This window comes from Lithobates pipiens, unplaced genomic scaffold (genome assembly GCF_037356315.1).
Source record: "Lithobates pipiens isolate NorthernLeopardFrog02 unplaced genomic scaffold, aLitPip1_a1.2 Scaffold_19, whole genome shotgun sequence".
Taxonomy (NCBI): Eukaryota; Metazoa; Chordata; class Amphibia; order Anura; family Ranidae; genus Lithobates; species Lithobates pipiens.
This window is the reverse complement of record NW_027507764.1, coordinates 583,739,333-583,752,161: the sequence shown is the minus strand read 5'-3', so window position 1 is coordinate 583,752,161 and position 12,829 is coordinate 583,739,333. Positions and strand designations below refer to the sequence as shown.

At 43.9% G+C, this 12,829-nt stretch overlaps 1 protein-coding gene across 1 annotated transcript in view; it reads right to left on the bottom strand.

The window, feature by feature from the left end:
- The window catches only part of ARHGAP39 (Rho GTPase activating protein 39), a 311,135-nt gene that overhangs the window by 52,572 nt on the left and 245,734 nt on the right, over positions 1-12,829 (bottom strand). Inside the window, 1 exon segment of the mRNA XM_077493504.1 lies at positions 2,582-2,781. Coding sequence (XP_077349630.1) covers positions 2,582-2,781 — 200 coding nt within the window.

Here is a 12,829-nt window from a genome sequence, read left to right as displayed (position 1 = left end):
TATTTTATTTTATTTTTCATTCTATTTTTATTTTTATTTTTATTTTTATTTTAATTTTATCTTTATATCTATTCTTATTTTTGGCATTTTCCCGTTTTATAAAAGGGTTAATTTTTACTTCATTGATTAAGCATGCCCCATGTAGAATAAAATTAAATCATCTTAGGAGCTAGATATAGGACATTAATTGGCACATATATCTATACATGTAGATATAGGATATAACGTGATATATTTATTAAGCATTGTTGGATGTTTTTACTTATTGGTTTCTATGTTTTTAGATTTTAAGATATTATATATCTATATGATAAGAAATTCGTATATAATGGATCACGGTTTTATTTACTAGTTTATTGGCATATTGATAAGCATGGTCCTTTTAACTTGGTTTTATTATGATCCTGATGTACATATATGCATTTGCGAGATTGTATTTATTGTATGTCACTTAACTACACATCGGGTCTAATGAGATCGGATTGCATGTTATTTAACTAAGCATCGGGGGGGTCAGTGATTACGATCGGATGGCGCCTGCAGAGTGACGAGAAACCCAGATCACAGTAGGTTAGTCCGGGCGGATCGTGGCCCTTGTCACTCTCAACGAATACTTGTTCTCATTGGTTCCCGATGGGTATATCTATTTTCTTCCGGTGTGGTGTGTTACTCCCTCGAGACGAAGTCGGAAATGACGAAACGCGTCAGGGCGTAACACACACCGGAAGTTTCGTGTGCGTTCCAGTGACTCGATCGTGAACCCACCAAGGTACCAGGAAGTAAGCCGAGCGTACAGGACGGTCGTTCGCGGTAACCGAAAGGGCTCACCACGAGTAACACAGGCACAGTACACTTATTCTATGCGAATTGTTTGATTATATTTGGTACGCCTATTTTGTATGGGGGGTCTATAATAAAGGTTTTTTAAAACAATATCACGCTATGTCAGTACGATCTTGTTTCCTTTATGTGCTTTGGACCACCCTATTATGGTGACATCAAGCGACCAAAGAATTTAAAGTTGTGAAGGCTCCTATATCTTTGATTTCCATCTGACTAAAGAATTCAGTGGTCTGGTATATTGAAGGCTCATATATCCTTGATTTTCTGGTGAGTGCATCCCCTTTGGGGGGTTCGTTTTTGGAGAGCACATAAGGTGGAGAAACGCCAGGTGGAAAGTGGCTTTGATCTCTTTTCTTCTCTTCACGTTTTGGACTCTATCACCATTCTTTCAAGAGCACATATGAACAAACTTTTGAATAAGATTTTGCATATTGAGCGCTGCTATATATATATTTGAATTGTGGACTCTTTGAAGTTTCATCTGTACATTTTCTTATGTATATATTCTTTATGAAATATATATGGACATTATATAGAGTGTCTCAGAATATACAATTTTTGACAATTTATTTTATGTAAAAAATTGGAAACAATATAACTTTCTCATTTTAGGGGTATATGCACAGAGATCTACACAATCTGTATTGCGTTTGGGTAATTCACATTATTGACACGTATTTGTGTCCCATTTTTTGTATTTAATTTCATTTATTTGTACATATAATAGTATGCATTATATTTTTGAGGTGGTCTTAGAGACAATAAGACACTAAGACTCATATCGTGGGTTTGGCACATACACATACTCCATTCACTTTGGGCATTTGAGGTTAGCGCAGTTCTCTTTTTTTCTCTTTTTTTTCTCTCATACATATATATAGCTCTGACATATACCACAGTGCTGTACAGAGATCACTGAGCCAGTCACATCAGTCCCTGCACCAGAGGAGCTTACACTCTAATGCCCCCTCACAGTCACACGCTATTATTATACATTTGTATAGCTCTGACATATAACGCAGTGCTGTACAGAGAACACTGAGCCAGTCAAATGTCAAAACTATATAAATGTATAATAATAATAATAGTGTGTGACTGGGGGAGGGGACATTAGAGTGTAAGCTCCTTTGGTGCAGAGACTGATGTGACCGGGTCAGTGATCTCTGTACAGCGCTGCGGTATATGTCAGAGCTATAGAAATGTATAATAATAATAATAGTGTGTGTCTGTGTGGGGGAGGGGACATTAGAGTGTAAGCTCCTCTGGTGCAGAGACTGATGTGACTGGCTCAGTGATCTCTGTACAGCACTATGGTATATGTCAGAGCTATATATATGTATAATAATAATAGTGTGTGACTGAGGGAGGGGACATTAGAGTGTAAGCTCCTCTGGTGCAGAGACTGATATGACTGGCTCAGTGTTCCCTGTACAGCACTGCGGTATATGTCAGAGCTATAGAAATGTATAATAATGATAATAATCTGGGTTTAGTTTAGATAAGGTGATTACTTTTGGGGAAAAAAAAAGAAAAAGGAAGGTGATTATGCCCCCTCCCGTCCCAGGAAAGAGACTTGTGAGTCCAGAGGAGACCAACATAAGAATGAGAAGATCATGCAAACTCCATGGGTGGAAAATAACAACCAAGCTCCAGTGCCGCAAGGCCTCAGTTCTGACCACTTACACCCAAGTTTCCTTCCACAGTATATCTGTATATAAAGTCAATGCTGGAGCCGTACCTGAAGATGCCCTCGGTCTGATCTCCGTTCAGTGCCAGCACCTCCTCGGACAGCCGGGTCTGCACCCAGGGCAGCTGCCGCTCCGGGTACTTCTCCTTCTGCATATTCATGATCTCCTGTAAAGAGCTGGCGAACATGGAGGGGCTGAAGACGGCATTGCGGGCGTGCTTGATCTCTTCGAGGTTCGGTTTCTTCAGTCCCTGGAACACAATGAAGAGGCAAGAAGTCACAAGGGAACCCGAGACATCACACTAGTTTATGGATCGCATGGAGACAATTTTTTTTTTTAACCACTTCAGCTTCGGAAGAATTTACCCCCTTTTATGACTAGGTCATTTTTTTTTGCTATTCAGCACTGTGCTACTTTAGGTGGTAATTGCTCGGTCGTGCGACACTGTACCTAAACACAATTTGTATACATTTTTTTCACACAAATAGAGCTTTCTTTTGGTATTATTTAGTCACCTCTGCGGTTTTTATTTTTTCCGATATAAATGATAAAAAAAGACAAAAATTAAAAGAAAAAAAAGATTTAAAAAAGATAATTTTTTTTTTAAAAAGATTAAAAAATAAATTTACTGGCAGAAAAAAAAATGCTTTACTATCCAAAGTTAAAACAACAACAAGGGGAGAAGATTTAATAGATGGAAAGATGAAAAAAAATTACTGAAGTTCCGCTTTAAGATATTGGTTCCTCCGAGTTACAAAGAAGGTTGAGAGAAGTGGCCTCTAGGGGGCAGCATTTCCTGCTCTCGGAATCACATGACATGCATCCTGTTCATTCTGTAGTACATACTGTATAGAGAAAGTAGTAAAAAAAAATATGAAATTTTAGCTGGAAGAGGTGAATTATATTCCAGATAACAGACAAGGAGCGGGGGGTGCACGGCGATATCTGATCAGATATGATGGATGTGACAGTGGCCCAGGAAAATCGCATTACTGCCCAGCCCCCCCCCAGAAAAAGCTGCATCTACAATAATGGCATTAGAATGATCATGTTATTGCCAGGGAAGTTTCTTTATACACAGCGGTGGTGACATTCAAACCTGTATTATCCCTTTACAGGATTGCCGAGGTCCCTGCGGACCGGCAAGGGCTACAGATGCTAAATCCCCGGGATAAGAGATTAAGTCTGTCCTAATCCATTGTAGTATTCTTCCTCCAGCAGACAGACACATTAAAAGGAAAAAAACGTCCACGTGTTAATGCCGACGAGCGGAGGGCCTAATTAAAATGCTGTGTGAATCTGTGGAAGTGCATTCGTGTGGAGGGAAACGGGAGCAGCGGCGGGGGGTTGCCATGGTAACAGGTCGTCACTGCAGTCCGCTCTCCAGAATCCTTATTAATATCGCCACTTTCTCCGCAGACCGCGCTGCAATAATATGCACGCTCACTGCAGCAAGAGCCCACACCCCGCTCACCGGCAATGCTGCATGGCCTTCGCCGTAAGAGATAACATACCATGTAATGCACCTCTAACCATGCGCCAGATCCTCCAACAATGTATTAAAGGGACACTTCCCAATCGCTACAATCATATATCAACATTAAGGTGTTCATGTCATTTTAAAAGTCATTTGCAATCTTCTAAATAAATATCTCCTTAACATGATCTGACTGCTGATCGTGTGTCGGGGGGGTCCTTCTTCAGACACTTCCCGTTATAGTGGGTGTGGTCAATCCGGCCTCTGATGTGGTTTGCGACCTCAAACAAGTCAAGCTCATGCCCATGCTCTGGGATGGCAGGTCAGCAAGCCCAGATTGGGATCAAGGGGTTGCCAACTCACCATCCCTGAGCATCAGAAGTACATGAAGCTGGTGCTAGAAACGAGGAGAGCAGGCGGCTGCAGAGAGAGCAGGAGCCGGTGTTCTGCCCAGAACTGTCCCCCCATCGGATAGTGTCCACCCTGTACTGCGCAGGCGCAGTACGGAGGACAGGGAGACGCCGAAAGTCTCCGATGATGGATGGCACCTGCGCAATTGATAGTACCTTCTGCCCTGAGTCCAGGTTCAAGCCCCACCATGCAAGTGCACATACGGTAGATGATGTAAAACAGCACATAACACAGTAACAGGGCCCCTCGTAGGCTCGCTTCGCTCGCTGCGCTTCGGGCGCGGCCTCGCTTCTCTCAGGAATTTTTTATTCTAATGCCGCATACACGCGATCGAATTGTCTGGCGTACTAAGCCCCTGTACACACGGTCGGAGATTTCCACAACCAAATCCGTCGGATTTTGTCCGAAACTGTTGCATACGCACGGTCGGGCCAAGTTGGCGAAAAATCCGATCATTCAGAACGTGATGACGTTATTTCGTTACGATGGGACTACGTTCAGGCTAGTAGCCAATAGCTTTGATGTAGGAATTTGATCTGAGCATGCGTGGCACTTCGTCCGATCAAAATTCTCTACACATGATCGGAGTATGTCCGATCGGACCAGTTGGTCGGAAAATATTTCCAACATGTTGGAAAATTGGGTCCCACGGAGATTCGGATGGAATCAGTCCGATGCATACCACACACAGTCGGATTATCCGACGACACGGTCCGATAGGACACATTCCGATGGATTCTCCGACCGTGTGTACAAGGGCTTAGTCCGACATACAATCTGGCGGATAAACCGGCGGACTTTCTACCGATCGGACTTGGCCACACACGGACACACAGAAAGTCCCACGTTCGCTTGCGCGATGACGTACAGCACGTACGACGGGACTAGAAAAAGGAAGTTCAATAGCCAGTAGCCAATAGCTTCCTTTTTCGCACTTGCTTCTGAGCATGCGTCATTCTTAGTCCGCCGTACTAGCATACTGATGAACGTATTGTCCGCTGAAACCCAAGTCCGATGGGAAGATTGGAGTGCAAAAATACTTTCTTAGTCCGCCGGACTTCACGCTGGAAAAGTCCGCTGAAGCCCACACACGATCGAATTGTCCGCTGAAATGCGTTTCGGCGGACTAAGTACGCCGGACAATCTGCTCGTGTGTACGCGGCATAACTCTATGTCCACTTGGATGGTGGGGCTTGAACCTGGACTCAGTGCACAGGTGTCATTCATTTTCGGAGACTTTCAGCGTCTCCTTGTCCCCCATACTGAGCAAACGCAGTCCAGGGCAGACACTATCTGACGGGGGACAGTATTCGATGCAACACTGGTGCTACAGAGGAATCTGTGATGGACTCCGGACACCCTGATGGGTATTTCCACCAAGAAGCTGCTTCCCAAGTCCTGAAACACAAGACCAATGGATCTGGCTATAGTAACCCCCAAGAACCAGGTAACACCAGTCTTGGAGTACATCAGAAATAGAACTGTTTATTAGAACAAGAATACAGGCTTTTATACACTTGAGAAGGAGGCTCCCCCTTCTGATCATATTACCCTAACAATACAAACTGTAACCAGAAACATAAACTAAACCACTTCAGCCCCAGAAGGATTTACCCCCTTCCTGACCAGAGCACTTTTTGCGGTACGGCACTGCGTCGCTTTAACTGACAATTGCACAGCCGTGCAGCATTGCACCCAGACAAATTTGACTTCCTTTATTTCCCCACAAATGAAGCTTTCTTTTGGTGGTATTTGATCACGTCTGCGGTTTTTATTTTTTGTGCTATAAACAAAAAAAGAGTGACAATTTAAAAAAAAAAAAAAAAAAAAAAAGCAATATTTTTGGCTTTTTGCTATAATAAATATCCCCCACAAATATATAAAAAACGAATTTCTTTCTCAGTTTAGGCCAATATGTATTCTTCTACATATTTTTGGTAAAAAAAATTAAAATAAAATCGCAATAAGCGTATATTGATTGGTTTGCTCATAAGCTATAGTGTCTTCAAAATAGGGGATAGATTTGTGGCATTTTTATTATTATTTTTTTTAATTAGTAATAGTGGCGATCTGCGATTTTTATCGTGACGCTGAATAGAAATTAGTTCTGGACAGCTGCACTCCAAAAAAGCCTTTTATTCCAAAAAAAAACACACGAAATCCAAAATGCATGTAACAGCAGAACAAGACAGCTGACGCGTTCCGCACTACACACAGTGCTTAGTCATAGCTCATTATGGCGGACACATCGGACATTTTTGACAATTTTTCAGGACCAGCGACATTTATATAGCGATCGGTGCTATAAAAATGCACTGATTACTGTGTAAATGACACTGGCAGGGAATGGGGTTAAACACCAGGGGGCTATCAAGGGGTTAAGTGTGTCCTAGGGAGGTGTTCTAACTGGGGGGGGCTACCACTGACATGACAGTGATCACTGATCACAGGGAGCAGTAGGTCCCCGTCATGTCAGTAGGCAGAACAGGGAAATGCCTTGTTCACAAAGGCATCTCCTCGTTCTTCCGCTCTGTGACACGATCGCGGGCCCCCGGTGGACATCGAGTCCGCAAGACCCGTGGGAATGGTAACGAAGTACGTGGTGGGCGCACGCCCACAAAGCCGTAATTTAAAGGGGACGTACCTGTATGCCCATTTGCCCAGTCGTGCTGACGTACATTGTCGTGCGCTAGTCGGCATGTGGTTAAACCAGCCTAGGTGACTCCATGCCCACCTGGCCATTGTTGTGATTAATCAGGATTTCACTACAGGTCAGACTTGTTGTCACCAAGCTTCACACAGTACATTACACATTTTTTCTATGAACAAAGCACATCCCTCTATAGTGTGTACTTGTCTCAATCCAGAGATCTAAGGGTCACTTTTGCCTGCTGCATCCTTTCTCGGTTATCACCATGAATCACAAGCTTTCCTGACACCAAGAAATAAAAAGGTGACAGGGGAGGGAGCTCCAACACACAGCCTGTCTTTGAGAGCCCCAGCTGTGTTCCTGTAAGCTGTGTCAAGGGGAGGGGGGGGGTGTGTCCCTTCCCTCCAATCAGCTGTCGGTACTCTCCGCAATGTGCTATGCAGAGTGTAAATTCAGCTCTGCACCTTCGTTTTTCTATACTCTCAGGCAAGCTTTAAAATTCAGCGCTTTGAACGCATCTAGAGAAAAGAAGACTGCAGATAAACAGGTACAACTTAGGTAAGAGGATTTGTTTCATCTCTTTATATCACCTGAGGATAGTCACTTCATTGGGTTTAAATAAAAGTGCAAATGCAGCGCTTTCACATAATAGACAAAGTCCTTTACGGTCCCAATTTGGAAGTTCAGAGTTGACAGACGCACCTCCGAAAGTGCACTTAAACACAAATGGTGATTAAAGATATCCACCGCCGGTAACACAGCACTCCAAGCCTCTTACCCTCTGTTGTGGGCCACCCAAATATAAGTGGGCAACAGCGCTCAATTAAACATCAACCCCGATCTGAATATCTAGAACAGCCTCCTGATATCCTTCAATCCTCTGAAATGGGATACTCCCCCCAGAAGCGGCATCAAACCATGCAGTATTCAGAAAGTAAAACAAGAACGCCTCATTGCACAATATTAAGAAAAATCCTACATTTATTTAAGGTACACCAAAGTTTCCAAACAACAAAATGGCCAACTCCGGTGCGTGGCGACATCACGTCTCCAAGCTCCAACCAACACGTTTTGTCCCGATGACGTCTTTTCATGATGAAACGCGCTGGGGGAGCTTGGACACGGGACGCCGCCACGCACAAGATTTGGCCATTTTGTTGGTTGGAAACTTTCTTACCATTTTGGATAGACATGCTGTTTTTATCCTCAATGCTTGTGAGTATTTTGGTGTATGCGCAATGAGGCGTTCTTGTATTTTCTGAACACTGCATGGTTTGATGCCGCTCTTGGTGGAGAGTCCCATTTCAGAGGATTGAAGGATATCAGGAGGCTGTTCTGGGTTGATGTGTAATTGAGCGCTGTTGCCCACTTATACTTGGGTGGTCCACAACAAAGAGGAAGAGGGTTGGAGTGCTGTGTTACCGGTGGAGGATATCTTTAAACACTTGCGGACCACCCACCATACATTTACTGTGGCAGGGGGGGCCGTTCCTAGTACAGGAGCTGACACTTCTGGGGCTGTGGCACTCACACGCACCGCCGCCGGTGACCCAGCAGCAGGTGCCATGGACTCGATGTCCACCGCCACCCCTGATTATGCATGGCCCAGGCAGAACGACAGTCTGCCTGGGCCATGCAGATCACCGTTCTGTCAGTAGGGAATCGTCACATGCCTGGCAAAGGGGTCCTGCGTGGCCCCGAAACGTTGCACTTATCTCTGTGATCTCTCTACAATAAAGAAACCTTTGGACAATGTTCGTTGATCCATGGTGTGCCGGCGAATATACACTGTCAGTAGGGAAGGCATGGATCCTATGTTTCTGCTAAGTAGGAAAACGGATCTTTGCCTTCCCCTAGTCAAAGCACCCCCCCCCCCCCAACAACCTAGGCACACTTGATCGCCCCTAATGTTAACCCCTTTCCCAGCTAGTGTCATTAGTACAGTGACAGTGCATATTTTTTAGCACTGATCACTGTATTAGGGTCACTGGTACTGAAATGCCGCGTACACACGACCAGAAAAAGACAGATGAGAGCTTTTCATCGGAAAATGCGACCGTGTGTATGCTCCATCCGAATTTCCGCCAGATAAAGATTGATAGCATGTTCTCAATTTTCCTGATGGAAAAACTTTCCGATGGTGTGTATGCAATTCCAACACGCCAAAACTCACGCATGCTCAGATTCAACTGCGAGACAGAAGCTATTGGCTACTGGGTAATGAGCTTCCTTTTTCTAGTCCCGTCGTACGTGTTGTACGTCACCGCGTTCTAAACTATCGGAATTTGGTGTGACGGTGTGTAGGCAAGACAGCTTGAGCCGAATTCCGTCGGGAAAACCATCAGAGCTTTTTCCGATGAGAATTCCGATCGTGTGTACGCGGCATAAAAGTGTCAAATGAGTCAGTGTCCGATTTGTCCACTGCAATATTGCAGTGCCCTTATAAGTCGCTGTCCGATGCCATTACCACAAAAAAATAAAATAAAAAAATAAATAAAAATATCCCATATTTTGTAGACACTATAACTTTTGCGCAATCAATAAACGATTATTGTGATTTTTTTTTTTTACCAAAAATGTATAGCAGAATACATATTTGCCTAAATTGATGAAGAAATTCGATTTTTTTTGTAATTTTTTTCATTGGCTATGAAAAAAAACGCAGAGATAATCAAATACCACCAAAAGAAATCTCTATTTGTGGGACAAAACGGACATCAATTTTATTAGTGTACATCATTGCACAACCGTGCGATTTTCAGATAAAGTAACGCAGTGCCGTATCACAAAAAATGGCCTAGGTCAGGAAGGGGGTCTTTCAGAACTGAAGTGGTTAATTACCCTTTGTAAATACTGTATACCAGTGGTCTCCAAACTGTTGCATGCTTTTATCCGGCCCTTGGGGCACTATTTAATCCACTGATACCAACAATGGGTTTTAAATACCCCCAATGATGGGGCACAAGTCCTCCCAATGACACCAACAATAGAGCCTAATAATACCAATGATGGGGTACAGATCCTCCCGCTGACATCAATAATGGGGCATTATTTTTCCCCACTGATGCTGGGACGTTTTTCTACTCCCAATGGCCAAAGTCCGGCCCCCTTAAAGTCTGAAGGACAGTAAACTGGCCCTTTGCTTAGAAAGTTTGGAGACCCCTGCTGTATGCAAACTACTGAAAGATGGCAAGCGGTTCAGTAGCAATAGCAAAGCTGAACAATGCCAATTACCAGCTATTGAAGTTTAAACTGGAAATGTTTTTTTTTAGCATGGATGACTTGTGGCAAGTGCTAAATACAGACAGACCCACAGAGACGGAGGACTGCGATAGGAAGGATAAACAAGCAAAAGCGATTATAACCTTACTAGGAGAAGATGACCAGCTTATCCACATAAGAACAGAGAAAACGGCCAAAGGTATGTGGACTGCATTACAAAAGCTGCATGAGCGTTCAAGTCTAAACAGCAAACTTTTTCTAAGAAAGTTGTACAAGATGAGACTTGATTAAAGCGGTTGTATACCTGCTGAATTTTTATTTATTTTTTTACTCACCTGCAAAGGAAAAAGCATAATGAGCTAGTATGCACCGCATACTAGCTCAATATGAAATACTTACCTTAGAACGAGGCCCCGACATCTGGCCCGATCCACGCCGAGGGAGCTGAAATGTTCCCCTCTGCGTTTCTTCCGGGTATCGCGGCTCCGGCGCTGTGAGTGGCCGGAGCAGAGATTTCTCTCCGGCAGGGTCCGGCGTCTGCCGGACTTTCAGCCGAGAAACCCCTGTGCGCATGCGCCGCTGCAGTCGTGGCGCATTGCGAGGGGAATATCTCCTAAACCATACAGGTTTAGGAGATATTTTTTTTTTACCTACAGGTAAGCCTTATTATAGGCTTTCCTGTAGGTAAAAGTCCCAAAATTGACTATACAACCACTTTAAGGCTAGCAAATGTGTGACCACGTGAATGCTATGCTAGAGATCATAAAGCAGCCGTGTGCCATCGAAGAGGACATCTTCTGCAGCTTTCCAGAGATATATACTGCTCTCATGAATGCTTTAGAAACCAGACCCGAGTAGAAATTGACATTGGAATATGTCAAAGGGAAATTAATCAATGAATATGACAGAAGGAAAGAAAATATCCACCATGATGACAAAGCTCTTAAGATGTACAAAGGTACAAAGCATAACAAAGAAAGCAGAGCCTGTTTTTGCCGTAAAAGGACCGGTCACTTTAAAAAAGGACTGTTCGATCTGGAAAGCCGAGTAGCGAAAGATAGAGCTATCCACAAAAGAAAGAATCAAAGCAAACACAAAGGAAACTGCAGACACATCTTGGAGTGGCACCTTTAAAGTAACACAAAGTGGCGAGCCACGTGGCTGGTGCATAGACTCAGGAGCGGCAAGCCACATGACTAGCGATGAGACCTTCTTCCATAGGTGTGCACAGCCTAATGCATTAGGGTGTGCACCTCAAAGCTCAAACACATATGTGTGTGCATGTGTATATATACTGAGGTTGTCAGAAGGGCAGTTTATGATGTCAAAAGTTTTAACTTTTATTACATTTTTTATTTATTTTTTTTATTTTTCTTTTCAAATTTTTTTAGGAGCCCTGTGAAGGGGGCTTTGGTTAAATATAAAGGGTTTAAACAGGGAATCGGCAGCACACAGGGTGATTAGGGTGTGCCCAGGCACACCTGGCACACCCTGTGTGCACGCCTATGCCTTCTTCACATACAGTGATTACAGCACAAAAGTTTTGCTAGAAAACGGGAAAAGCAACATCTCAGAAGGTAAAGCCCAGGGCTTCCTGAACTGCATTAGTGTCCTTGTAAAGAAAATGATGTATGTTTCAGAACTAGAAGGCAGCCATCTATCAGTGAAAAGTCCAGCAAACAACGGTCTCAGAGTTACGTTCCAGGGTGCTGAATACACAATTCACAATAATAAGCGATTCCTCGCAAAAGGAAAACTGGGTGATCACCTATACAGGCTCATCACCACAAACCAGCAAGCCAATATAGTCTCTAATGACATACACAGCAAATGTATTCACTTATGGCATAGGCAGCCAATAACAAGAGACGCCTGAGGAGTGTAGCCAATAACAAGGGACTGCTGAGGAGTGTAGCCAATAACAAGAGACTGCTGAGGAGTGTAGCCAATAACAAGGGACTGCTGAGGAGTGTAGCCAATAACAAGGGACTGCTGAGGAGTGTAGCCAATAACAATGGACTGCTGAGGAGTGTAGCCAATAACAATGGACTGCTGAGGAGTGTAGCCAAAAACAAGGGACTGCTGAGGAGTGTAGCCAATAACAAGGGACTGCTGAGGAGTGTAGCCAATAACAATGGACTGCTGAGGAGTGTAGCCAATAACAAGGGACTGCTGAGGAGTGTAGCCAATAAGAAGGGACTGCCGAGGAGCGTAGCCAATAACAAGGGACTGCTGAGGAGTGTAGCCAATAAGAAGGGACTGCCGAGGAGTGTAGCCAATCAGAAAGGAACTGCCGAGGAGTGTAGCCAATAAGAAGGGACTGCCGAGGAATGTAGCCAATAACAAGGGACTGCTGAGGAGTGTGGCCAATAACAAGAGACTGCTGAGGAGTTTATCCAATAGCAAGAGACTGCTGAGGAGTGTGGCCAATAACAAGAGACTGCTGAGGAGTTTATCCAATAGCAAGAGACTGCTGAGGAGTATAGCCAATAGCAAGAGACTGCTGAGTGTAGCCAATAACAATGGACTGCTGAGGAG